General features: G+C 35.6%; 3 protein-coding genes across 3 annotated transcripts in view; 1 reads left to right on the forward strand and 2 right to left on the reverse strand.

Annotated features, from left to right (window-relative positions):
• Window positions 1-24,071, forward strand: part of LOC136824639 (IQ domain-containing protein E-like) — a 59,500-nt gene that overhangs the window by 20,409 nt on the left and 15,020 nt on the right. The window contains exons 16-18 of the mRNA XM_067080628.1: window positions 798-951; window positions 1,785-1,907; window positions 23,114-23,252. Of these exons, the coding sequence (XP_066936729.1) occupies window positions 798-951; window positions 1,785-1,907; window positions 23,114-23,252 (416 nt within the window). The remainder of the gene's footprint in view (window positions 1-797; window positions 952-1,784; window positions 1,908-23,113; window positions 23,253-24,071) is intronic.
• On the reverse strand, window positions 3,000-5,420 carry LOC136824641 (galanin receptor type 1-like). Its single transcript, XM_067080631.1, has 2 exons — window positions 4,475-5,420; window positions 3,000-4,008 (listed from the first exon to the last, which is right to left on the reverse strand). Exons 1-2 carry the CDS (start codon window positions 5,365-5,367, stop codon window positions 3,759-3,761), a joined length of 1,143 nt encoding a protein of 380 aa, XP_066936732.1. The 5' UTR covers window positions 5,368-5,420; the 3' UTR covers window positions 3,000-3,758.
• On the reverse strand, window positions 11,761-14,255 carry LOC136824604 (neuropeptides B/W receptor type 2-like). Its single transcript, XM_067080592.1, has 3 exons — window positions 13,618-14,255; window positions 13,089-13,371; window positions 11,761-12,302 (listed from the first exon to the last, which is right to left on the reverse strand). The coding sequence occupies exons 1-3, from the start codon at window positions 14,129-14,131 to the stop codon at window positions 11,981-11,983; spliced, it is 1,119 nt and encodes a 372-aa protein (XP_066936693.1). The 5' UTR covers window positions 14,132-14,255; the 3' UTR covers window positions 11,761-11,980.

A 24,071-nucleotide genomic window follows, 5' to 3' on the forward strand; every position in this document is an offset into this window, starting at 1 on the left:
GAAATAGCTACTTGGCCGAGTAATATTTTTAATCTGACATTTATTTATTGATGTTTAATTATTTTCAATTAATTTAATTTAGATAGTTGATAGCTCACTTATTTATGTCAAAATACTGTTCGTGTTTTGCAAGGTCCAGTACACTTTTACACAGCCTTCGGTGTTGCAATCTATGCAAGTTTTACTCTTTCTATCTTACGCTCTGTCGTGATTCTATCTCACCGAGTTCTTAGATCTATTTTGTCGCTTACTTTACCTCTAGCCACCAATAGTACTTGAACCTTAGTCTAGTCTAGCTTATAACATTATGTTAGTATTTTTTTTTTAAAATATATTCGTTAATTTTTTATAATAGCACACATTGCGATGGCCTCAGCTAGCATTCTCAGATACTCGGATTTGTTTAGGTTTTAGTCTAGCTCTATCACTATTCACATTTTACCCCTTATACTTCTTAATCCAAATCATTTTATTCGTCATACTAGCCCACCGCTTCGTCCCTATCTGCTTGTCCGCATACGGCCCCAATTTTTCTTCAGTATACTACCAGGTTATTTTACAATTTTTTTCTAGACATTGCACATATATTATATACAGATTTTTCAGGTGAAGAGCCAAATGTAAATTTTGGAATTGCCAGAAATATATCATTATTATTATTATTATTATTATTATTATTATTTATTGTAAATTTTTTATTCAAGATGATGATGAATTCGATGTTCGAAATTTCCTCTGTGCTATTCTATATTTCTTCAAAAAAGTTTAGACTGTACTGTATTTGTTTTTTTTTTCAGGTTGTATCGAATTGAAGGGACCTCTACCACAACAACTGAAACAACTTCGTGCTCGTGAAAGAGAATTATTAAGCGACGTTGAGAAGTTGGAAACGACTGTCAAAAAATTGAAAGAGGACAGGTCTCATTACCGGAAAATGACTGATGACTACAGGTATATGATTGGACAAGGAAGAACAGTTTTCGAACCTTATTTAGTTAACAAGTTGTTTAGTTGTACATCAAAACAAGGGTACTTTTGACAAAACTTTTGTTTTACCTACCTTATCGGGGAAAAAAATGTCGGAGTTTTATTTAGTCGGGGCTTTTTTTCGTCGGGGAAAAATTTCGTCACCTCCCCCGACCAAAATTTCAAATTTGTCACTTTTCCCCGACGAAATTTGCAATTTAGTCACTTTCACCCAACTAAATTGTCCAAATAAAATGGTTTCCTTCACTAGCTCGAAAAAAGATTTTGTAATTCGACGTTTAAAGCACTAATTTCGGTTAATAAAGGTGTAAAAAATTTAGATTTTAATTTTGGTTAGGGTTTAAAAAATTGGGTAAAAGTTTTGGTCGGGGATAAAACAATCGGGTAAAAGTTTTGGTCGGGTGATAAAATATCGGGGGAAAAAATTCGTCGGGGGAAAATGTCGTCACCCCCTCAAAATTTTTGTCACTTTCCCCGACATTTTTTTCCCGATAAGGTACCTTATCAGCTCTTTTTACGCCGACCGTAATTAATTTAATTCCGAACCCATTCAACATATGAGATTGTCCATTTCTTGTCCTGTACCGGTAGTTCTAGACCTAGGAAGGACCTGTTTTTGTCACTGCTAAGTTGAGATCAAGATTTTTTTCCTAGTTGGGAAATAAAACATATTTTGAAAATTTGAAATGGTGTAATTACTTCCTCGTTTGCACCATAGGTGTATATCGAGGGCTGGTTATCAACTTAAAGCTCTGCTACTCCTTCATGCTAGTCTTCCACCCTTTTTATTTCCACAGGAAGCAACTTGACGATTTGATTGCAACATCAAAAAATAGTTCAGCGACAAACACCAAGAAAGAAACTGGGAACGACTCGGATACAGGCTCCTTGAAAAACGAAAAACCAACGCCCAAAGCAAGGTATGATGTTAAATGATTTCTATTTGACCCCTTTTTACCAGTGTATGAAGGAGAGATGGCAAGTGCTCTTAACCTTTAGACACCGCTGTTTTTAAAAACAGCGCGCGCTGCTGCCGCTGTTTTTTTCATGAAAATGGAGGTTTCGCGGAAAATGTCATAAAATCTGAACCGCTAAAGCTTAAGTAAAAAGTAAACCCATTTTGAAAAGCTAAGGATCTATTTTTTCAGATAATACCAAAAAGACGCCTCATCACCCTTTTAAACCTGACTACACAGCCTCAAATCAAAACAGTAAAAATTCCATGTTTACGATTTTTTCACTTTTTTTCTTTTTTTTGACAAATTGAATGAAAAAAGTGGGTACAAGGTAAAGATTGGTCCCAGAAAAATTATTTTGTTTTAGTTTATGTTACAAGCCACCATTGTGTGAAATTTTAGGGCTGAAGAAGCTCATTTCATCTCAGAATCTTAGTTTCGGTGAAGCACACTTTTCCACCAAAATCGACACTCTGGCCACACCAGGTAAATTAAGTGGTCCCGTTGCTCTAAAATTGGCCCTGCACTTACCCAAAGCCTGTAAAATTACTACAATAATCATAACAGACTCTCTATCATGTAAATTCAAGCAATAAAACACCAGAATAGTGGAAAAACTGAGATAGGCATGTATGTCAGGAAATACCCCCTAAAACCCCTTCAAACCACATAGAAACTGCCAATAAAGGTTCTCTATCTCATATAATGATATTTATATGCTGAAACAAAGAAAAAACCAGACATAAACATGACTTTTCAGTCCAAAAATCCATCAAACACCCTCTGTCCACCACTAAAACGATGTTTTGTTGACATTTGAAAAATACACCGACATTGAGTTCCGATATCTCGAGATGTATAAAAGCAGGACCCGTAAAATTTTGAATGAATGAACCTTCACCCCTATCCTGTCTGCTAAATTTTACGGAATAGAAAAATTCAAACTGGTCTTTATTTTATTAAACTTTGAAAGGACCCCAGTATCAAAACGTACGTGGTACGTCTCTCGGCCTGTATATATGACGTACGTGGTACGTCTCTCGGCGTCTAAAGGTTAAGCTAGTGTGGGCATAATATTTATTCCGGACAATTTTTTTAGTTTGAAATATTTCAGCATTCTCAAATCTGGCCTGAACGTTGTTAGAATATTTGTTTGAAAAGTTACACAAATATATTATACATCATTATTCTCCCTGCATAATTGAAAAATTAACTGCGAAAAGTATTGTGCAGGATAAATTAAAAACCATCTTAAGATTTGCAAGTACAATTTTATATAATATATGGGCGTGTCCCTTCGAGACTTTGGATGTATGACTCACATCCCAAATTGAAGTTACATAGAAACAGAAACAAACATAATATTGAATTCAATTTTCATGATTTTCCCCGAAAGTTGACAAAATGTCTCCCCATTAGATAGAATGTGAAAATAAAGTTTTTTCACTTTCAACGATTCTTTGATATCAATGTACGATATACTTTTGTTGTGTTGTAGCAGGTACCATCAATTAAATAATGTCTGCATTTGTAAATGTTCGCTTTATATTCGCATCAAATTTAGTCCTTCTTTCTCGCATGGTACCGTGTTGAAGAAATGACGGCAAATTTGTTTTTAACGCTTTATGTTTAGGATCCGAACTCAAATCCGTCCTAAGTGTTGGTTCTTTCCGTGACCCGAACCAATCCTGGGGTGATAAGCAATGTGATAGGTGCTCGCTACGTGGTCGATTTGCATAGGGCTCGGACCAACAATTTTTCGGTCAGAAGGCGAACGCGCCATCACTCGACTACGCCCATAAAGGTTAAAAATCATCAATTTGTATCCATGAAAATTGAAGTCGCGCAATTTGGATTAACGGATGATCCGAACACGTCTTGACTTCCGCGACGGTTCTCATTACGGCTTCCGTTTGTTGTAGCCACGGTACCGGCGGACGAGTTACTGGCATTACGTTTCTTTTTGAGAACGTACTTATGCATCTTAGCATACACGAAACAGTTGACAAACGAATTGGACATTTGAAGTATGGCCAGTATGCGGTCAATATGCCATATCCTTTCCCTAGGAAGAAGAAAGCAAAAGGAAGTTGATTAAAAGTTAAAGTAAGGTTTCCTTAAAGACTATGTACATCACAAATAAATTAAAATGTTTTTCCACTGAAATTCCCACTTCTGGTCTCGTTTTCTTGACTTTTAATTGGTTTTAAAGCGTAAAAGGCTATCAACAGAACGAGTGGATGTTTCATTTGATATCAAAAACTCGAGAAAAAAAGTGTCACCTCGGGTCGAGTACAACCTTAATAGATAAAGAAAGACTATCTTATCAGTTACTACACTTCGTTTGAGTGCCTCCTGATTAAATATGTCTTTTTCTAAAAATTACGACGAGAAATCTGAAAATTCTTCTACAGTGCAGTGGGCTGGGCGTAAACTTGTACCAAGTGGTGAATATACTATAGTAAGAGATCTTCAAATGTGCTGTTCAGAGGTGAAAACACACAGAGGAAGGAAAGAATAGTTTTACTTACGTGAATTTGATTGGTGAACTTCCAGGTAGCCTGGAGATCATCATGGCCACATCGAAAACATCATAGGGTAATATCAACACACCAAAGACTGTTTCCATGGTGATTAGCATCATAACAACATCACTTTTACGGTTCTGTTTCGTATCCAGTAAATTGTGATGACGTAATGAGTTAGATATCCAATAAGCAGTCAACGTGAAAACCAAGAAGTAAATAAGGTCCCTGACACACGTCACGATAATTTTGTTCTGTAGAAAATCGATGTTTGAATGACGTCTAACGAAGCATTTTTCGTGTTCGTAAGTGTGGTGTTCAAATTGGAACCAGTTAACCGCAAAGGATAAAATAATAGAAATCAAAGCAGCAAGATGGATGCTACGGCGTGAAAATTTACTTTTGAGTGGCGCCGTAATGGAGCGGCAGCGGTCAACCGACATTATGATTAAGATACAAACGGATATACATAAGGAAACATTAAAGGATGGATAGATCACTTTACAGCCAAACCAACCAAAAGGCCAATATCGAAAATCCGTTAAATTTTCATAAATATCAGCAAATAGGAAGAAGATATTAGCAATGTCAGACATACTGAGGTATAAGATAAGAAGTTCGATATTTGAATGCTGTTTACGTTTCCTCCACGGGTTGATCTTGTATATCACGCATGCGTTTGAGAAGAATACCAGAAGCATGACAATAATCATGAAGCTGATGTATATACTGTTCCATGGCTGCGGTGGCCAGTCACCAAAAGGGCTCTTGGTGTTTCCTGTACAGTTGTTGATTGTTGTGTTTGAATGTGGTTTTGTGAAATTACAACATGTGATTTCTGATTTGGTCGCGTTTTGGTATACTGTACGACAATGATTGTCAGTGATTGATGAATTCATGCTGGTTTTGTTTATAGTAGTGTAGTTTGTATTGTCATGCAAAAAGGTTTTTGTGTTCTATGAGAGAATTGAAAAATAGACGAACAAATCTCATTAAACCTGTCTCATTTAGAGATACAGTTTGGCTCCCCCCACGCACTTCAACTCGATTTTCAGGGGGTGTTAAAGGAGCGTACCGAATAGTAGAGTGTCGTTTATGAGAGTTTCTTGTTGACGTTGACTTTCAATTTTATCGAATAATGGAGCGTATTGAATAGAAGAACGTCGAATTTTAGAGCGTCAACTCTAATTTTCTTAGTCAGAGGGGTTGTAACATTTTGTCTCCTACGATCTAAAGACTTATAGGACTGGCGGTAAAATGGTGCTGAGATTTCGGTTTATTAGGCCAGTGATGAGTTTTAGGTCTTTTTCCTGTTGAGGCATTTTTAGCTTGTCCAGTTGGTTGGTTGGCTCTCCCCTTCTTAGAATTTCCTGTGAAAGATCTCCGCATATATCATTAACAACTACAAGATTCATCAAGATTTCTTATCCTTTACCCCGAGAGTAACTACATGGCTCGACCTCGACGTTAGGGAATATCAGAGAAATGTAAAGAGATGGAAAAACAGCTTTTCTGATTACTCAAAGCTCAACGATCACTTCTATTGAAAATTCGATTGTGAAAAAGTCGAAATAACGGCTTGCTATACAAATCGGACGGTTTCTACATGATATGACGATAAAAATGAAAATTTATTTTTCCTTTTTCGCCGATTACCAGCTCAATTTTTTAAGAATAAGGAGCAATTGTTTTACCAATGTATAGCAAAAGAAATTCTTAACGCCATGATATTAAATTGGTTCTTTTAAAACTGTCAGAAATCGAGTAAAATCAAGATGAAGCTATAATTTTCTCGAGCTCTAGCTTTCCATATAATTGTGCGGTCATGATGCGGTTCTATCAGTAGAATCGCTAAGAAACTCTGAACAAGAAGATATAGGTACCTTTTCGTATAGGTGAGGTGTACCCAAAATATAAACCCTAAAAGTTTGCGCATAATCAGGCTTGAAAAACAAAAGAATTTTGTCACAACACGCTAATTATGCAGATTTTTTAAAGCGACAACAAAAGAATTAGTAGGTTTCTTTTGTAATCGACATAAACCTCCTTAAAGGCAAGAGACCTGGTATATGGCGAGCCGTTTTTCCATTGTTTTCAAGAAACTGTTTTTCCATCTTTTTACATTCCTCTGGGAATATCAAGCTACAAAAGAAGAAATAAAACTTGTTCTGGGAAACCTCGCCCTTTTCGACGCATTTCATCATTGACTGATTTCGTAACCAATTTTTCTTCCACAGTCTTTTCCTTAGTCTTTTCCTTAAATTTTCTTTATTCTGGGAGCCTTATTTTGAAGTTTTTATAGTTTTCTCTCACCGTCCTCAAAAAACAAATGTTCGCGTTAAACCTCTAATATATTTTTTTTCAGTCCGAAGTTTGACCGCCATTTCGAAATAAATATTTTGAAATCTTGATAGTGAGATAATATTAAGCAGTTATTGGACAAAGTCGAATCCAATATGCAAAAATATTGGGCGTGCGCGAAAAGATATTGGCCGAGGCTTCGCCGAGTCCAATATCTTTTCTCGTAGCCCAATATTTTTCATATTGGATGAGACTGCGTCCAAATAAATGGTTTATTATCCGTTCATCGCTAAAATATTTCTCGTTTTCAAACATAATTCCAATTTATAAGCTCGTAAATCTGGTTTCTTGGTAGTTTTTTATTCAAAAGTCTTATTTTTATTTTGTGACGTAACGTCAAAAAGAAGATGCTCAATTGTCATTGAACTCGTTGTGTGACGTCAATTTTTGAAATATATAGCCCCCATGGAAGCTATATATTAGCGAGTTTATGTATGTGTGTTTTTCAGCGACGGAGACGGTAAGGTTCTAATTTGATTAGATCCTGACCAGCTGAGGACGACGGTAAATCAGCACTTTTACCGTCCTCGATTTTGCGGGGCGGAATTGCGGGTTTTTCCAAATCGCTTCAGTCACTCTACCGTCCTCAAAAGTGCAAATACATAAACTCGGTAATCAAAAATATTGGACAGCAAAGAAGCCAATCAAATGTCGCTATTTACTCGCGTCGGATAATAAACAGTCATAAAACGGTTGGAAAGCACAGTTCTTTAACCACAAAAAATACCCAAACTTTCACGTGTGAATCTTGTATGGTCATGCGTTTATGATCAAAAGTTTTCAGAGTGGTAAAAAAAAAGCTTTTCAGAATGTACTTCACACCACTCGGGTCTGATGGGTTTGTTTTAAGAAAAAAGGACCTGCTTCTTATTAAAAACTGTTTATACATCCCTTTAAATATCAAGACATGTGTGTGTTTTTTTTTCAGCAAAAAAAACGCTGGACTAAACAGTCTATTATAAACAGACCAAAACAAAACGTTAAAAGAAGTTTGACCAAAATTGGAATAAAGATGGGGTGACAAAATACGCTAGTTAGCATTTCAACGAAAACTATTTCCAAACCTAGACAATGCTTGCAATCTGTTACCAAATCTCTCACGACCAGATTTGAAAATATTTGCTAGCATTCATACCATGTCCAGTCTCTTGTAGAAAATTGCAATATTTTTCCTCTTGTACTTTTATTTAATCAGCTTATATCCTGATCATTTTTTTTCTGTTCAAGTATTTCTCAACAACCCGAACAACGGCAAAAACACTTCAAATTGCGAAAACAAATCGCTTAAAATCTGATTCTTATTTTCGATGAGCTAAAGTTAAAGCGATAGATAAGAAATACAGTTTAGTTTAAAGTTAATTTAAAGCTGATAAAAAAAATCAATTCAATCCCGTCCGAAATTCTTTTTTATCAAAATCTCACATTAAAATGATCAGTTTTTATTGATCCCACGCCCCCGTCTATTTCCTTAAAATAAGCTAAAACTATACTGTGATCCAGGGGGTAATGTTGTTAGATTTCTCAAACGGATCTAACACACCCAACAGAAGGTCTTTTCAAGAATGATTTTTGTTATTGGCACTATTCTTTATTGTGTAATTTCACTCTCATTCATTTTCGTGTTCTTGTTACACGAGACTTCCGTTGAGAAGGGTTTCTTTAATCCAAAGGACGTCCAAAAGACGTTCCAACGGTATCTTATGATACTTACTTTTGATGTGATAATAATAGAATGGTACACAAACATTTTCCAAAAAAAAAACGGGACTAACTAATTTCTCAATGTGTACATATCTCTGTCCAAAATTATACAACTTTCTTTCAAGGAATTTTTCGCGATTTTACGCTAAAAAATGGATGGGTTTATTTATAAAAGGGGGAGATGAAACACTCACCCTAACACTTCTTATTTATTTGCGTTCGCTTTCCACCACAGAAAAATAAATACAGAATTACTTTTTAAAATTCTCAATTTCACAAAGTTTTTTTATCTCAAAGATGAATAACCTTCTTCAAGGAGTATCCAATGCTTTGATTATTCAGAAATACAAAAAGTTTTTTTTTTCCTTTAAATATCGTGAATTTGTTTTTTCGTAAGAACATAACTGCTTTATTATTCGTTTCACTCTCAGCTAATTCGAACTTCTTTTTATTCTCAGTTCCAGTTCTAGAGAATACCTTCTTAAAATGCTTACTTTTATTATTCGAATTCTCTCTGTCATTACCTTTCGAATTCAAAAATGAATGGACTCTCGCTAATTCGAACTTCTTTTATTCGATCAATTCGTTCCAGTCTAGAGAATACCTTCTTAAAATGCTTAAATTATTATTATTCGAATTTCTCTGTAATTCGAACAGAATGGACTCTCGCTAAGTCGAACTTCTTTTATTCTCAGTTCCAGTCTCTCTAAGAACAGAATGGACTTCGAATTCGAACTTCTCTAAGTTCTAATACCTTCTTAAAATGCTTTATTATTCGAATTTCTCTGTAATTCGAACAGAAGGAGACTCTTCGCTAATTCGAACTTCTTTTATTCTTTCAGTTCCAGTCTAGAGAATACCTTCTTAAAATGCTTTATTATTCGAATTTCTCTGTAATTCGAACAGAATGGACTCTCGCTAATTCGAACTTCTTTTATTCTCAGTTCATCCAGTCTAGAGAATACCTTCTTAAAATGCTTTATTATTCGAATTTCTCTGTAATTCGAACAGAATGGACTCTCGCTAATTCGAACTTCTTTTTATTCTCAATTCCAGTCTAGAGAATACCTTCTTACCTTCTTAAAATGCTTTATTATTCGAATTTCTCTGTAATTCGAACAGAATGGACTCTCGCTAATTCGAACTTCTTTTATTCTCAGTTCCAGTCTAGAGAATACCTTCTTAAAATGCTTTATTATTCGAATTTCTCTGTAATTCGAACAGAATGGACTCTCGCTAATTCGAACTTCTTTTTTATTCTCAGTTCCAGTCTAGAGAATACCTTCTTAAAATGGACTCTTATTATTCGAATTTCTCTCTGTAATTCGAACAATTCGAATGGACTCTCGCTAATTCGAACTTCTTTTATTCTCAGTTCCAGTCTAGAGAATACCTTCTTAAAATGCTTTATTATTCGAATTTCTCTGTAATTCGAACAGAATGGACTCTCGCTAATTCGAACTTCTTTTATTCTCAGTTCCAGTCTAGAGAATACCTTCTTAAAATGCTTTATTATTCGAATTTCTCTGTAATTCGAACAGAATGGACTCTCGCTAATTCGAACTTCTTTTATTCTCAGTTCCAGTCTAGAGAATACCTTCTTAAAATGCTTTATTATTCGAATTTCTCTGTAATTCGAACAGAATGGACTCTCGCTAATTCGAACTTCTTTTATTCTCAGTTCCAGTCTAGAGAATACCTTCTTAAAATGCTTTATTATTCGAATTTCTCTGTAATTCGAACAGAATGGACTCTCGCCTAATTCGAACTTCTTTTTTCTCAGTTCCAGTCTAGAGAATACCTTCTTAAAATGCTTTATTATTCGAATTTCTCTGTAATTCGAACAGAATGGACTCTCGCTAATTCGAACTTCTTTTATTCTCAGTTCCAGTCTAGAGAATACCTTCTTAAAATGCTTTATTATTCGAATTTCTCTCTAATTCGAACAGAATGGCCTCTCGCTTATTCGAACTTCTTTTATTCTCAGTTCCAGTCTAGAGAATACCTTCTTAAAATGCTTTATTATTCGAATTTCTCTCTAATTCGAACAGAATGGCCTCTCGCTTATTCGAACTTCTTTTATTCTCAGTTCCAGTCTAGAGAATACCTTCTTAAAATGCTTTATTATTCGAATTTCTCTCTAATTCGAACAGAATGGCCTCTCGCTTAATTCGAACTTCTTTTATTCTCAGTTCCAGTCTAGAGAATACCTTCTTAAAATGCTTTATTATTCGAATTTCTCTCTAATTCGAACAGAATGGCCTCTCGCTTATTCGAACTTCTTTTATTCTCAGTTCCAGTCTAGAGAATACCTTCTTAAAATGCTTTATTATTCGAATTTCTCTCTAATTCGAACAGAATGGCCTCTCGCTTATTCGAACTTCTTTTATTCTCAGTTCCAGTCTAGAGAGTACCTTCGTCATGGTAAAATACTCTATATTATTCGAATTCGAATTTCTCTGTAATTTGAACAGAATGAATTTCCTACTCGAATTCGATATAGCAAGAATTATTGAAGGGTCAATTACCTTGAGCTGGATCATTCAGCCAATCACTTTATAAGTTCTTTTTTCATAAAAGGAAACTGATGGCCAAAATATTAAGAACAAGATAAGAACATTTTAAGGCTTTGTGAACCCGATTTCTTAGGAAATCGCAAAAATTTTAAATGTTCTAATAAAAAAAACGTTTACTCTTAATCAAAGTTCATTTAAAAGGAAAGCAGGGACGAGAATATAAAAAACAGCCTTGACTTTTTCAGAAACTGGTGGTGTTAAATTATCGGAGACGATCTAAAGGAAGTCATCATATTTCCTAAAATATTGTTTCGGTGGATAAAAACCGGAGCCTCTTTTACAGTATCAACGTTGCATTCATAGCCAAAAGTGAATTCACCCAACCCTGACACTTTTTTCATTGTAATTTATCAGTGTAAAAAGTTTTTTACTTTAGCTTCCGAGAAGTCTTAGCCTGAGTTTGGTTCTTCTTCTTGAAAAGACACAAAGAAAGGTTTTATCAAAAATTCAAATTTCGTCCGTAGGCTTTTGGGATGGTACAGGCTAGAGAAGTCTTTTTTATTTGATTGAAGAAGAACAAACTTATTGATTCAGACGTTAAGTACTGATATCTGTTTTTCACTTCACTTTCTTCATATAGTTTTTTTTCACACGATCTCAAATTTCGTAGAAATAATTTTTGAATTTTTTGATGATTTATTTTCTTCAGGGTATACGTTTTAATGATACCTTTAAAATTTACAAAATTGAAAAAAAAAATTTAAAGACTTTTATGTTTAAAAATTGTCATCGATATTAAAAAAAAAATCCTTAGATAATTTAAGCAGAATTTTTCGATCATTTTCACTTAATGATACTTGTTCTATAAGCCATTAGTCAGTTCATCTTTAAGAAGTACGCCATTATTGTTGATCATTGTAACCAAGGGATAGTATCAAACTTTGGTTACCACCGTCGCTGTTAATGCGCCATTTTGGTTGATTTGCGTAACCAATGGTAACACTTGTTCACCTATGTATTCATTGGATGATAAACTACTAGTAAGAATACTGGTGATCGATTTCCTTGAATTCAATAAATATGACGCATGCGTTTGAGGGTTGCTGACCGTCAGATTATTATGTCGGCTTCTGAGACGTTTGGTGGATCTAGTGTTACGGATTTGATTGTGTATCTTGGCGTATATGAAACAGTTTGCAAACGAATTTGACATTTGAAGGATGCTTAGGAATCGATCAACGTGTAGTACCACCCTCCTGTAAAATGAAAAGAATATAAAGCTTATTTAAAGGTTATATTTTTACATAAGCGTTCCTGTTTCATATCCGACGCATATTTCATATCAGGACAGTGTCTGCCTATTGATATATTATGCTGATATAAGCAAAAAAGTATTTTCTTTTCCTCTTTCTGACCAATATTACTCCACATTTGTGTCAATCCAATGCGAAAAAGCTTGTGAATTAAAATAGATGAGTAAGCAAACGATATCACTCTTATTTAAAAACAAAACCTTAAATAAGGCTTTACATGGGGCTTCTGAGAGGTCGGCATACAGTATTGGTAGAGATATTCTAGTATTTCACACCCTTTGTAGCACCGTTTTTAACTTGTTTTCTTTAAAAACAATGTTCTTTAAAGGTTATGTTTGCTGAGTAAACACGCATAGATACGGCAAGGGTTATCTTTTTGCGAAGAGTTGTGACTCATGCAATATCTCTACCACCTGTTTCTAATGCGCAAAATCCTAGGATTTTGATCCCTTCGATTTGATTTCGTGAGGGCGTGTACACGATATAGACACCTGCAAAAAAATGATACTTTGACTCCTTTGATTTTTGGGGATTGGCGTAGGAAGAAAGAATTGCACACTTTAGAATGGGTCAATCTCTATAACTCGAACACGCAGTGAATTAAGTAAATTTCGAGATATTTATAAGACATTGTTAAATGAAGGGATGAGAAAATTCTTTCAAGTTGAAGAGAGTCTGCTGTATATACAAAAAGCAAAGTTGACGATTTATAAATGCAAAGCTACTTACGTTGGTTTGATTGGTTCAAATCCTGGAACCACTCTTGACAACAACATTGCACTATCATAAATATCATATGGCATGACCAATAATATGAATGCAAGCTCCATAATGATTAACATAGAGATTACTTTGTAAGACTTGTTGGATTTGAAATCTCTGTTTGATAAGGATTTGTAAATGAGGACCGTTGTCATGGTAAAGATTCCAAGAAAAACTCCATCGCGAAAGAAAACTTCGATTAAACGCGGGAAGGCGTACATCGGGTATTGTCTGTTCACTGTACACATACCTATAACGTATAAAAATAGATTTAGGTTGTTTGTTATAGCTTTTGATTCTATTAATAACATGTAAGCAAAGGGAAAAAGTCAACGTCAACAAAACCGGTTCGGCTGGAATCCTTCATAATTTTGAGCGAAGTTGGCTCGAATCTTATCTACCCTTAAGCCCTCTCTCTAGATTTTAAGTATATATTGGAGACCCTTTATATCAATCTATCGGGCTCTACTACATTCAAGTATGAATAGTCTCTTACCTGATTCACCGATCTTGAGATACACAAATTGATACCATTGGAATGACGCAGAAATCAAGAATGAAGCAAAGACCAATATATGGATAGTGCGTCTTTTGAATTTGGTGTTGAACGGATTTATAATGGAGCGGCAACGATCTATCGACATGATCGCCAAGATACAGACTGTCATACTTAGCGAGATGTGATAAAGTGGGTAGACCAGTTTACAGCCTATCAGCCCGAACGGCCAGTACCTATAGCAGCTTAATTGCTCATAGACATCTACCATTATCATCAGAGTTGCCAAGAGGTCAAAACAGGATAAATACAGAATGAAAATATCAATGTTACGACGAAAATTGGCTTTGATGGAGAGCAGTGTTTTCAATATGAAGATGTTGCCGACTATGATGAGGACAATGATGATGATATAGATTGACATGTAGGTGATGACTTGGTACTGGAGATGACATTGTCCATCATCATTACTGGTGACTCTTGGTGCTCCTTGCGTTTGATTTGTGGTCGCCATCTTTCGGTAACGTTCGAATGGATAATCCAGTAGCTGTTCAAAAATCTTTTGTTTTATTTTGGTGATTTAGTTCAGTTTTCTTTCGGCTCTCTGATTCAGGCCTTGCTGTGAAATCTTGAATCTTTCTTTTCTGCTATTGTTGGTATTTGATGCTTTGTAGATCGATCCTTTTGATTATACCTAAAAGTAAGGATTATCAATCAAAAATTTTTACCCAGATTGAAATTTAAACTTCTCTACTCAGAATTTCAATCATGCTACTAGATTTTAATAATACTCAAATTTAAGATTTTTTATTATTACCGCCAGAAGGCTCCGCAATTAACCGAGCGGCACCGCAAATTTTTTTTCCGTAGACGGGCGGAAATATCTTTAATGGTCGGAAATATCATAGCGCAATGGTCGGAAATATCATTTGATGGTCGGAAATATCTTTTGATGGTCGGAAATATCATTTGATGGTCGGAAATATCCAAAACTTTAAAAATTTGAAAATTTAATGGTCGGAAATATCCCGCGCTTTTAAAAATGCTTTATCAGCAAAAAAAATGTAAACAAAAATGGTAGCAAAGGTGGTGTTGTGTGGCCAACTTGTTGTGTGTGCCAGACAAGAGTAGTTTTTTATTTTAAGTTTTTGGGAGACTATCTGAGAACTGTTCTGTTTCTTAGTTCTTTACACAGTATTTTACACAAGACATAGACAAGCTTTTTAGGGAGAGAAAGTGGTATTGACCTTTTTATTCAAACACGACTCTTGTTTATTCCTTGTATTTTTATATCCTTTCCTCGTCTAGCCCCCGCCGCTCTCAAATCACCCTAAAGCTAGTCCTAACCCTACCCGGACACCCTCCCATTCTAGACCGGGGGGGGGGCACTCGATCTGAAAACGACTGTTCGGCCGAAAATATGGCTTCCAAAATCGAACCTTTACAGTGCATCCAGCTGGCAGTGAATGCATAGAAAATTTGGCCAAAAAATGACCCTTACAGTGGGGGTCAGAGGAGGAAAGGATATAAAAAAGACAAGAAATAACGAAGAGTCGTGTTAGAATAAAAAGGTAAATACCACTTTCTCTCTCTAAAAAGCTTGTCTGGCACACACAACATGTTGGCCACACAACAAGTTGGCCACACAACACCACCTTTGCTACCATTTTTGTTTACATTTTTTTGCTGATAAAGCATTTTTAAAAGCGCGGGATATTTCCGACCATCAAATGATATTTCCGACCATCAAATGATATTTCCGACCATCAAAAGATATTTCTGACCATCAAATGATATTTCCGACCATTACGCTATGATATTTCCGACCATTAAATTTTCAAATTTTCAGAGTTTCGGATATTTCCGACCATGAAAAGATATTTCCGACCATCAAATGATATTTCCGACCATTGCGCTATGATATTTCCGACCATTAAAGATATTTCCGCCCGTCTACGGAAAAAAAATTTGCAGCGGCACCGTCTTGCGTCGTACATTATAACATTATTTGAAGATAGTAAAAGATTGTCAGCATACCTGTTGTAAAACTGTTATCTGATTGAAGATCACCAATCAACTGATTACATACTTTCCACTCTTTTACTTAAATAGTCTTTTCTAATCGCTCCCTCTTTTTCTATTTCAAGCTTATTGTCTCTAAGATTCGTTTATTACCAAAAGCTTTATTGTAAACTTTTACTTTTGTCTTTTTCTCGAAACTTTTGTCATTTTTTTCATTTTGATTGTTTCGACTTTTTGTTATCCATATTTTTTCATCCAAGATTTTGTTCGCTTACCCGTGTTGGTGAATCAAAAGACAAAATACAAATTACAAATTCTTTTTGGGGGATTTTTCTTGCTTTTTTAGAAAGTTTATCCGGTTTGTCTATTTTATCATTACTACAACATAATGTGACACCCACTTTCATCCTGAATCTATACTACGTACAATAGAGTCATTGACTTGTAATTAGCCCCACAAAGTTACATAACCTTCATCATGTTATGTTTTTCAACGTTTTTACTGTAACGAAATTCAGATTTCACTTCCTCTCTGCTAGATACACTGACTTCATCGAATATTAAAGTTGCATATTACATAACTGTTTCAAATTTCAACTTTTTAAATACTTTATTTTCGAAGAAATTGTATTCTTGGTTGTTGGGAAAATAATAATTTTACGGAACAGGAGCATGATATGAGAGAAATTTACTCCCTTCAGTGGCTGATTTTTTTTTTTTTTTGGGGGGGGGGCGGCGAAATACAAAGGGCGCAAAAAGACGCCTCTAATTACTAATTTCGGTGCCCCTTTGCTCTTTTACACCTTAGATATGGCAGTTTTCGACCAAAACGAGAGAAAATAGAATTTAAAAAAAGGATATTTTCTTTTCACAAGAGATGCCAAAATCAAAATATTCTGAGCCACCACGCTACTGGTATGATGGTATGACACCCTTCCGGAAAAACGAAGAAAGGGAGTAAAAAATTTTGTTGAAAAGGGAGAGGAAAGGGGTTAGGGGATTCTTAGAAGATTAAGCCTGAAGACCTTTTCTGGTCAGGACTGTGATTTTTCTGATATCTGTAATTCCAAACTTGAAATAGAGAAATATCTTTTTGATTTGAAGATCTTTGTTTAAGATCTAAATTCACTTCCAATGAGTGGATTCTTATGTGACCCGGACAGTCAATAAGTAGCTCGAGTGGTAACCCCGCTGAATACATAAACTGAGCTTTATAAACCCTGAAGGAAGTTTCCCAATCCCGGCCAAGACAAATCTTTTGATCGGAGTTTTTTCTGAAAGTGGTCCCCTAATGCAAGCACCTCTCAATAGTGATGTAATTCAACTATTTTTCCTGGACACTTTTGATGATGTAGCGCCGTTTGACATTAAATCTTTGCGGGTACCACTTTCTAAAAGATTCCGATCAAAGATGGCGGATTTTGCTTTGTCCAGGGTTGATAAAGGTCAGTGCTTACATGGGAGTTTGCCGACACAACCTACAAAGGAGAGAAAACAAACATGTTTTGAAACAATGAAACTAGGTAATGAAATAGTATATGGGCGTTGATTTGCGCCTTGTAGACTCGAGGAAACTAACATTGAAATTCCGAAAACGGACATCCCAAAAATACATTATTGATTTATTTCTTTTATTTATTTATAGTAATATATTTCGCAGGTCTATCGACCTCTATGAAATAATCATATTTATTTAACATTTTGTAGGCGCACAGTTGGCCTCTAAATCAGTCGTCTTTACAATATTTCATTTTCAGTAACGCGTAAGTCACAGCAGATCTTCTTGAAATAGAGTCTAGTCCGAGGACTTCCTCTAACCTTTATTTGACTGCCATCCTTTTGTAACTTTGTCTTCTCTTTTGCGTTCCTATGCCATTCTTTGATGGTTTCGCGTTCTTTTTTAGAAAAATCATCGGTTACTCGTAAATCAGTTATAATTTTCTTTAGCTTGTGGACTGATGCTAGAATCTGACGTTTCTCTTCTTCATTCCTTAACACAACTTTTAAGGGTCGCCAACGTTTCGTCCTGAACATCTCGTTCTTTCGAGCTCCTATTCTTTCTGCGCTGACGATGTTTACCTTTAGTCCCATTTGGTTGCTCACAAATTCTTCGACGTAATCTTTATCACTTGTTCGCTGTTCTTCAAGGGTTTCATGTTTGAGTTCACCAATGTTGTGAACAATGATATTGCACTTTGTCAGGTTCAGCCATCGTACTTCTTCTTTCTCTTCTTTGATGAAGTTCTTGATCGTTACCTCTTGTTTCTTTAACTCTGTAATGCTAGCATATGTCTGTTGTTTCATAGTTACCTCTTGCTTCTTCAGTTCTTCTTTGGTAGTTTCTGCGTATGTCCTTTGTTTTTTATCTTTAGCGACATCTTCCTTATCTAAAAGTTTCTCGATTTTCTTCTCCAGCCTGTCCAATCGAGCGTTTGTAGATTTATCTCCTTGTTGCTCTCCATTGTTAACCTTATCAGTATTTGTTGCCTTGTCCTTACGCACTCTTTCTGTACTTGTTTTGATCTTTTCCAGAAGAATTGGCGTGACTGTAACACATTTGGCACATTCGAAGCGCCGGCTTTTGTATTGGAGACACAGCTGTATCTGATAGGCAGGTAGCTCCGTGCATGCATAATGGACAAACCTTTCGCATCTTCTACATTGTAGCACATTATTGTCCTTCACAATCTCGTTCATGAAGCAGTTATCAGGGGTGCAGAATCCATTATTTTGTTGAATTTCGATTTTTTTTGGTATTTCTTTAGTTTTCGCCATTCTTCCGACGACTAGTTTACTAGTCTAAGAAGTCAGGAGTGTCAACCACCGCTCTTTGAATGTTTCAAAAAATGATTTGCAGGCCGTAAAGTTGATTATCAAAGCACCTCTCGCAAGCGTCACTAAAAGATATTCCTGATGGATATTTTTCGCCTACACAACTTTTGATCCGTACAAGGCCTGAATGCTGTTTTCTGTACCTAAAAAAGGGATGCAGAGGCGTTCGGTTATACGTAAGTTTAAGAGAAGAGCGTCATAGACTGCGTGTACGAAAATACTCTTAAAAGGTCTCTTTATCTTACGTGATGAAATCCAGGAGTGGCGCCCTCCCCTACCTTCGGGTAGACAGCTAGAGAAAAGGGAGCCTTCGGGTCGCCCTTGACTGCGGTCACAAACTTTTACTTACTTATTTTACGTTAGGGTGGTCACCTTTTTGGAGAGTGTTATCTCCGCATCATCTTTTTATCTGGACATTAGAACAGATAAAAAGCATCCAGATTTGTTAAATGACCAAAGTGATTTTCTATTAAACAAGTTGGTTTTTATGAAGTATACCGGGTGCACCAAAAAGAAGTATACGAATTTGTCGTGATATTGTGAGCTTCAGGATTTAAATTTTTTGTTCATTCTTTTTTTATCGCATAGAGGATGCTCTAACTTGAATTTTGAGCTATCAATTAGGTTTGAAAAAGTAATTCGAAAATTATTAAAAAAAAACTGACTTTTTTTTAATGTCGAAATTTCCAAAAATCATCAAAAACAGCGAGCAAACTTTTCTCTTGACACTTACCTTCTTTACACATAAAAATACCAAAAGATGCAACTGTGTTCATCAAAACTCGTTATGGAATTTAAGAATATGGTAAAACGAGCTATTCCCATGTGGAAAAATATTTTTGGTAAAGCTGAAAATCTTTTTTGGAAATCTCCAAGAGAGGTGTGGTGTGCTACGTGAGAAAATTTTTGAAAAAATAAATCACCATTCCTCAACTAGTTGCTCAAAGAACTTGTGTAACTTGGGTCTGCATTGAGTTTGTTGGTGTTTGAAATATTCATGACGTGTATGTAAATTCGAAACTGTCACTAACTGATCTGGTTGAGTGGTTGAGGATATTTGGAATATTTGACCTAGTGAAAAAAATGGCTCAAGAAAAATACTTATTTCGCTGTCTTGGAAGGTTGGAATCTCTAAGCTCTACTAGTTTACGGCCCATTTTTCGCTCTGCCTATTCTAATTGTGAATTAAAGTTGGCATAAAGTGGACTGTCTAAAGTCAATGCATTGCCCTCTTTTCACGTCAATGCAATGACTTCTTGCAATCTTTTCCAAGCAAATGTTTTAACTGCCAACATTGTGCCCACTTTCTGCCTACTCTAACAATTAGAATAGACAGGGCAGAAAGTCGGCCATCTAAACTAGAGCCAAGCGTGGCAGATCAGTATCAGATCAGTGTCATCTAAACTGTTTTGTGATGGTCAGTCAATCATGACTAAGACGCCATATTGTTTTACAGCCCCCTCCTTAAAAGATCATAGGGAACTCAAAATATCTTTAATCAGGAAAAAGCGTTTCGCCTTTCTTAATTCTGGTATATGGATGTCTTCCGTCAACGTTTTTCCGGCATTACACGCTTTTTTACAAGAAAAATATTCTTAAGAACACGAGGCTCAATATTTTACCCAAGACCATCATAGAACAAATTAAGAACAATATTTAGAAATGGCAGGTGTAGGACGTTCAAATTTATTGGTCGAGATAGAATACATGAACCTGAATTTTATCTAAGGATCCATAAAGATTTTGCCTGGTTCCATATATTTACACAAACATTATATTTATTCGCGGAATCATCAAGAAAAATGTAATATTGTTAACTTTTCAAGTGATAAAGTAAAATTGAAATTAAGTAAAATACCGTATACTTTCCAATTCAAAATAGTTTCGAGACAAGCGCTTATTTTTTCTCTTATTTCCCCCTTTTATTTTTTCCACTTCTCAAATCGTTTTTATTTTTCATTTTTTCATATTTTTCATTGCACTCAGTTGGAAGCAAAGCTAACTTTTCCAATTTGGACATTTTTTTCTCCTTAAAAAAGAAACGATATTTTATTTTACATGATTTGAAATTATGTATATTTAGAGGGGCATAAAACGAAAAGATTTTTTTCTCCGGGTCTCAGTGCAATAAAACATTCAAAATTATTGAGCTGCTTATTTTCAGAAGTGAAGATAACCTCCATAAGTCCTGCAAGTTCATCAATAAAAGACTGAAATATTTTCACCATCTCCTGATAGATGTTTTAAATTACTTTACTCCGTTTTCTCTTCCTGCTTTTTACAAAAAAATATTTTTGGTATAACAATTTAAATATATATAATTTCTATCACATCACTTAAAAAAATACCTCGACCTCAACCGGAAACTAATCGTCGTCAAATGAGATGCTACTGTAATCTGGGGTTTGGTACTCAGATAAAAAGAGGTATGGTGAACAAGGTACCTTTTACATATCCAAGGAGTCACTTGTGAATCGCAAAACACAATATCAAAACATTCTGAAAGTAGAAAGGACAAACTGTCTTTAATGTGTTGCTCAACCACTTCAGTCCCAGAGCTTTGTCTGTTTTAGAAACTATTATTTTCTTCAAATTCTATACTCCAACGGTAGATACAGCTCCGGCAAGCTGAGGGACTGTTAATATGGAGACGAGCTGGCCCGGCTAGGTGAAGTGGAAAGGATTTTCGAACGTTACGTCACAGTTTCTGACGAATCAAATTGCTGAAAATAGATCACGTGACAAAGTTCGAAAATCTATCCCACCTCACCAGCCCGCCTCCATATGAACAGCACTGAGAGGGTCATGATCAACGTTTTACGTGGATCTCTCTCTCACTGATTCCTTTTCTTTGTTCTTCATTTGATAAAATGTTTCTTGACATTTTACATGTCGTGTCTTTAAAGTTTGATGTTATGAAATAATGGGTTTAAGTTGACCATGTCTTTTTAATATCAAGAATTCGGAGAAAGAACCACGCTTACTTTTAAGGCTTTTTTTTGTTGATCGATTTAAACTTTGTATATGTCATACCACTTTGAAACTAAAACAATTGACCTTCCAATTGATTTCCAGTGAAGTAACTTTAAAATCACCGTCTTAATAAGGGTATAATAAAATCTGTTTTTTTTTTCATACGTTATGTAAAATTCCTCTTTTGACAGATATGGATTTTTTCCTTTTTTTCTTGGGTCAGAAGCCTCACTAAAATATCATTAACCCTTTAAGTGCCACGGTCATTTTTTTCTAATTTTTTTAAGGAAAATCGCTAGTTCAAACTTTAAAGGCTTATATCTCCGGATCTAGAAGGAGATAGAAGCTCGTTTATAGTCCGTTGGATAGCTTAGAGTCTCCTCTTTCTTTTAGGTGCATTCGGCGCCGCCCGATTTAGGAAGGGCGGGTAATGGGGGGTAGGTAAGGGGAATTTCGCGGACCTGACTGAATTATAGAAAGGTGCCGAGTGGTAAAACTTCAAACTAATAGGGCCAAATTTGGAGGTTCTTGGATCACTCGTTGACCAAAAATGGTCAAAAAACGGTCAAAATCTTAAAAAAGTGGATTTTTGTCAAATTTTTGCATTTTTTTTTGACTTTTTAGCTTAAAATCTCGCTGAAAAGACTCACTTTTTTTTTGCTTGCCCATGAAGCCCAATCCGATTCCTACGAGTTAGACCAAAAATGACGATTTCTAACTCAAACTGGGGCATTAGATAAAATATTACATAGCCCATGTCTGATATACACGACATTTGTACTTAAAGGGTTAAAGTATTCCTTGTCGGAAATATAATTTTGAGTGTGTTAATTTTTAGCGTTTAAAAACTTTCTTAAATGCGAAAATGACAAAATTAAGAGAAAATGATCTACATTTTTCTACTTGACCGAATATCTGATGGTGGATTAGTCTACACAATAGACAGCTCCAGGCTTTTAGGCCTTACTCTTGGTCTATAGGCACTGCTATAGGCGGCCACTAGTAGCCTCCGCCGGGAATTGCTTATTAATAGGTTTAAACATAATAGACAACTTTCACAAAAGATGTTTATCAATAGAAACTCTCTATTGTTTCATTAAAACCTCAGTGCGCATGTGATTTATCCGGAGAATTTCAATATTCAAAACAAGAGCAGTGCTCATATCCCGAAGAGTAGGAGTTTTTCGCTCGAAACGAAGGAAGATATGACGTAGCCTAATGATGGATTGAATATAGTTGAATTGAATATAACTTTCTTTGTTTTCGCGTGGTACCTTGGAAAAAATATGGCGGTAAATTTTTCATTCAGCTAGGCATTAGTGGGAAAACCACGCGGGCCTGGCAACTTATGAAAGGAAATAGTTGTAGCTGGAGTCATGTTTGATTTTTGTTTTGTTGGCAAACGTCAATCTCCAAGCCATGATAAACTCTAATTTGAATATCACTGGGTCAATAAAATCAAACTTATTTAAGAAACAACTGGTCTCAAATCCTGCTTAGAAAATTTACTTGTATACTTGTTGGGTTCCAATAATTCATGGATGTTAAATGGAATGACGTCCAATTGCCGCTGCCTCTTTTTATTTTCTTCATGAAGTTTAGTTTTGAATCAATTCTTAGCAAAATAGTTTCTACAATAACAATGAACTTACCACATTTTATTGTACAGAAAACGTACGACATCTAATGGCTCACAGAAAAACTCTTCATCACCAAACAAGACGAATGATGAAAACATGACAACGCCACGGAAAGATGAACGCAAATCTAGAACGTCAAGTGCTCGCAGTCTTCGTGAAGAGAAAAAGGTAAGCCGCCTTCGTAATATTCCATTTTTTACGTCGACCCTTATCAGTGACGTTATTTGACGGGGAATTAATGGGCAAGGCCAAATGGACAGGCTTAAAATTGGCCAAAGTTCGTCAAAGTGACTTTTTAACCGTTTAACTTGAGTCAGGTTGGTTAAAGTATGATAAGAAGAAAGAAATTACCCATTGGCTATACTAAACTTCGATCTTTAATAAAATTGTCAACATTTTGCTAAACCATTTGAGATATTCGATGAAGAATTAAGTCATCTTGACAATTTAGGTATTTCTATAACTTAAAAGTGTTTTTTATGACCCTAAGTTGCGTTCGTTTTAGGTAAGTGGCATGACGTTTGAGAACCTTACTTAAGGCTGGCGTAAAAATGTCAATATAAAGGCACTCCTTGTTTTCGAGATTTCGGTGGATTTTGTTTTGTTGTTGTTTTTCTCTATCTTTACACGTAAAAAAGGATTTCGAAATTAAGGCAGCCGGGTGATTCCATAAAAACAAGGTCTTTCAAGATAAACGAAAGATGGGGCTTATGTTAAAGGAAGCATATAACTGCGCCTATTTTTTGAAGGATTTGTACCTTTTTCCTTCTCGTGCTGTTTTGATTTCTTCTTTTTTTGCATTGCAAATATTCAAAATATGAGTCGAGCAGACTTTCTCCTGAAACTTTAGCCAGATGCTCAAACTTTTTCTTTGTGTTATCTTCATCATCCCTTGTATTGCTGTCCTAACCCTATTCAACCTAGGCTTTTAGGGGCGGTTCAGAACTAGGGGGGGGGGGCTTTTCCTGTACCACCCCTTAACTTTTG

Source organism: Clytia hemisphaerica, unplaced genomic scaffold (genome assembly GCF_902728285.1).
Source record: "Clytia hemisphaerica strain Z4C2 unplaced genomic scaffold, Clytia hemisphaerica genome assembly, whole genome shotgun sequence".
NCBI lineage: Eukaryota > Metazoa > Cnidaria > Hydrozoa > Leptothecata > Clytiidae > Clytia > Clytia hemisphaerica.

What these genes read in the sequence shown, in the direction of transcription:
- LOC136824641 (XM_067080631.1), bottom strand. Translation starts at nt 5,367, where the DNA reads ATGAATTCATCAATCACTGACAATCATTGTCGTACAGTATACCAAAAC. An exon ending in AGTTCACCAATCAAATTCAC is followed by an intron (nt 4,009 to 4,474) that starts GTAAGTAAAACT and finishes TCTTCTTCCTAG; the next exon opens with GGAAAGGATATGGCATATTG.
- LOC136824604 (XM_067080592.1), bottom strand. Translation starts at nt 14,131, where the DNA reads ATGGCGACCACAAATCAAACGCAAGGAGCACCAAGAGTCACCAGTAAT. An exon ending in TCTCAAGATCGGTGAATCAG is followed by an intron (nt 13,372 to 13,617) that starts GTAAGAGACTAT and finishes TATACGTTATAG; the next exon opens with GTATGTGTACAGTGAACAGA. An exon ending in TTTGAACCAATCAAACCAAC is followed by an intron (nt 12,303 to 13,088) that starts GTAAGTAGCTTT and finishes TTCATTTTACAG; the next exon opens with GAGGGTGGTACTACACGTTG.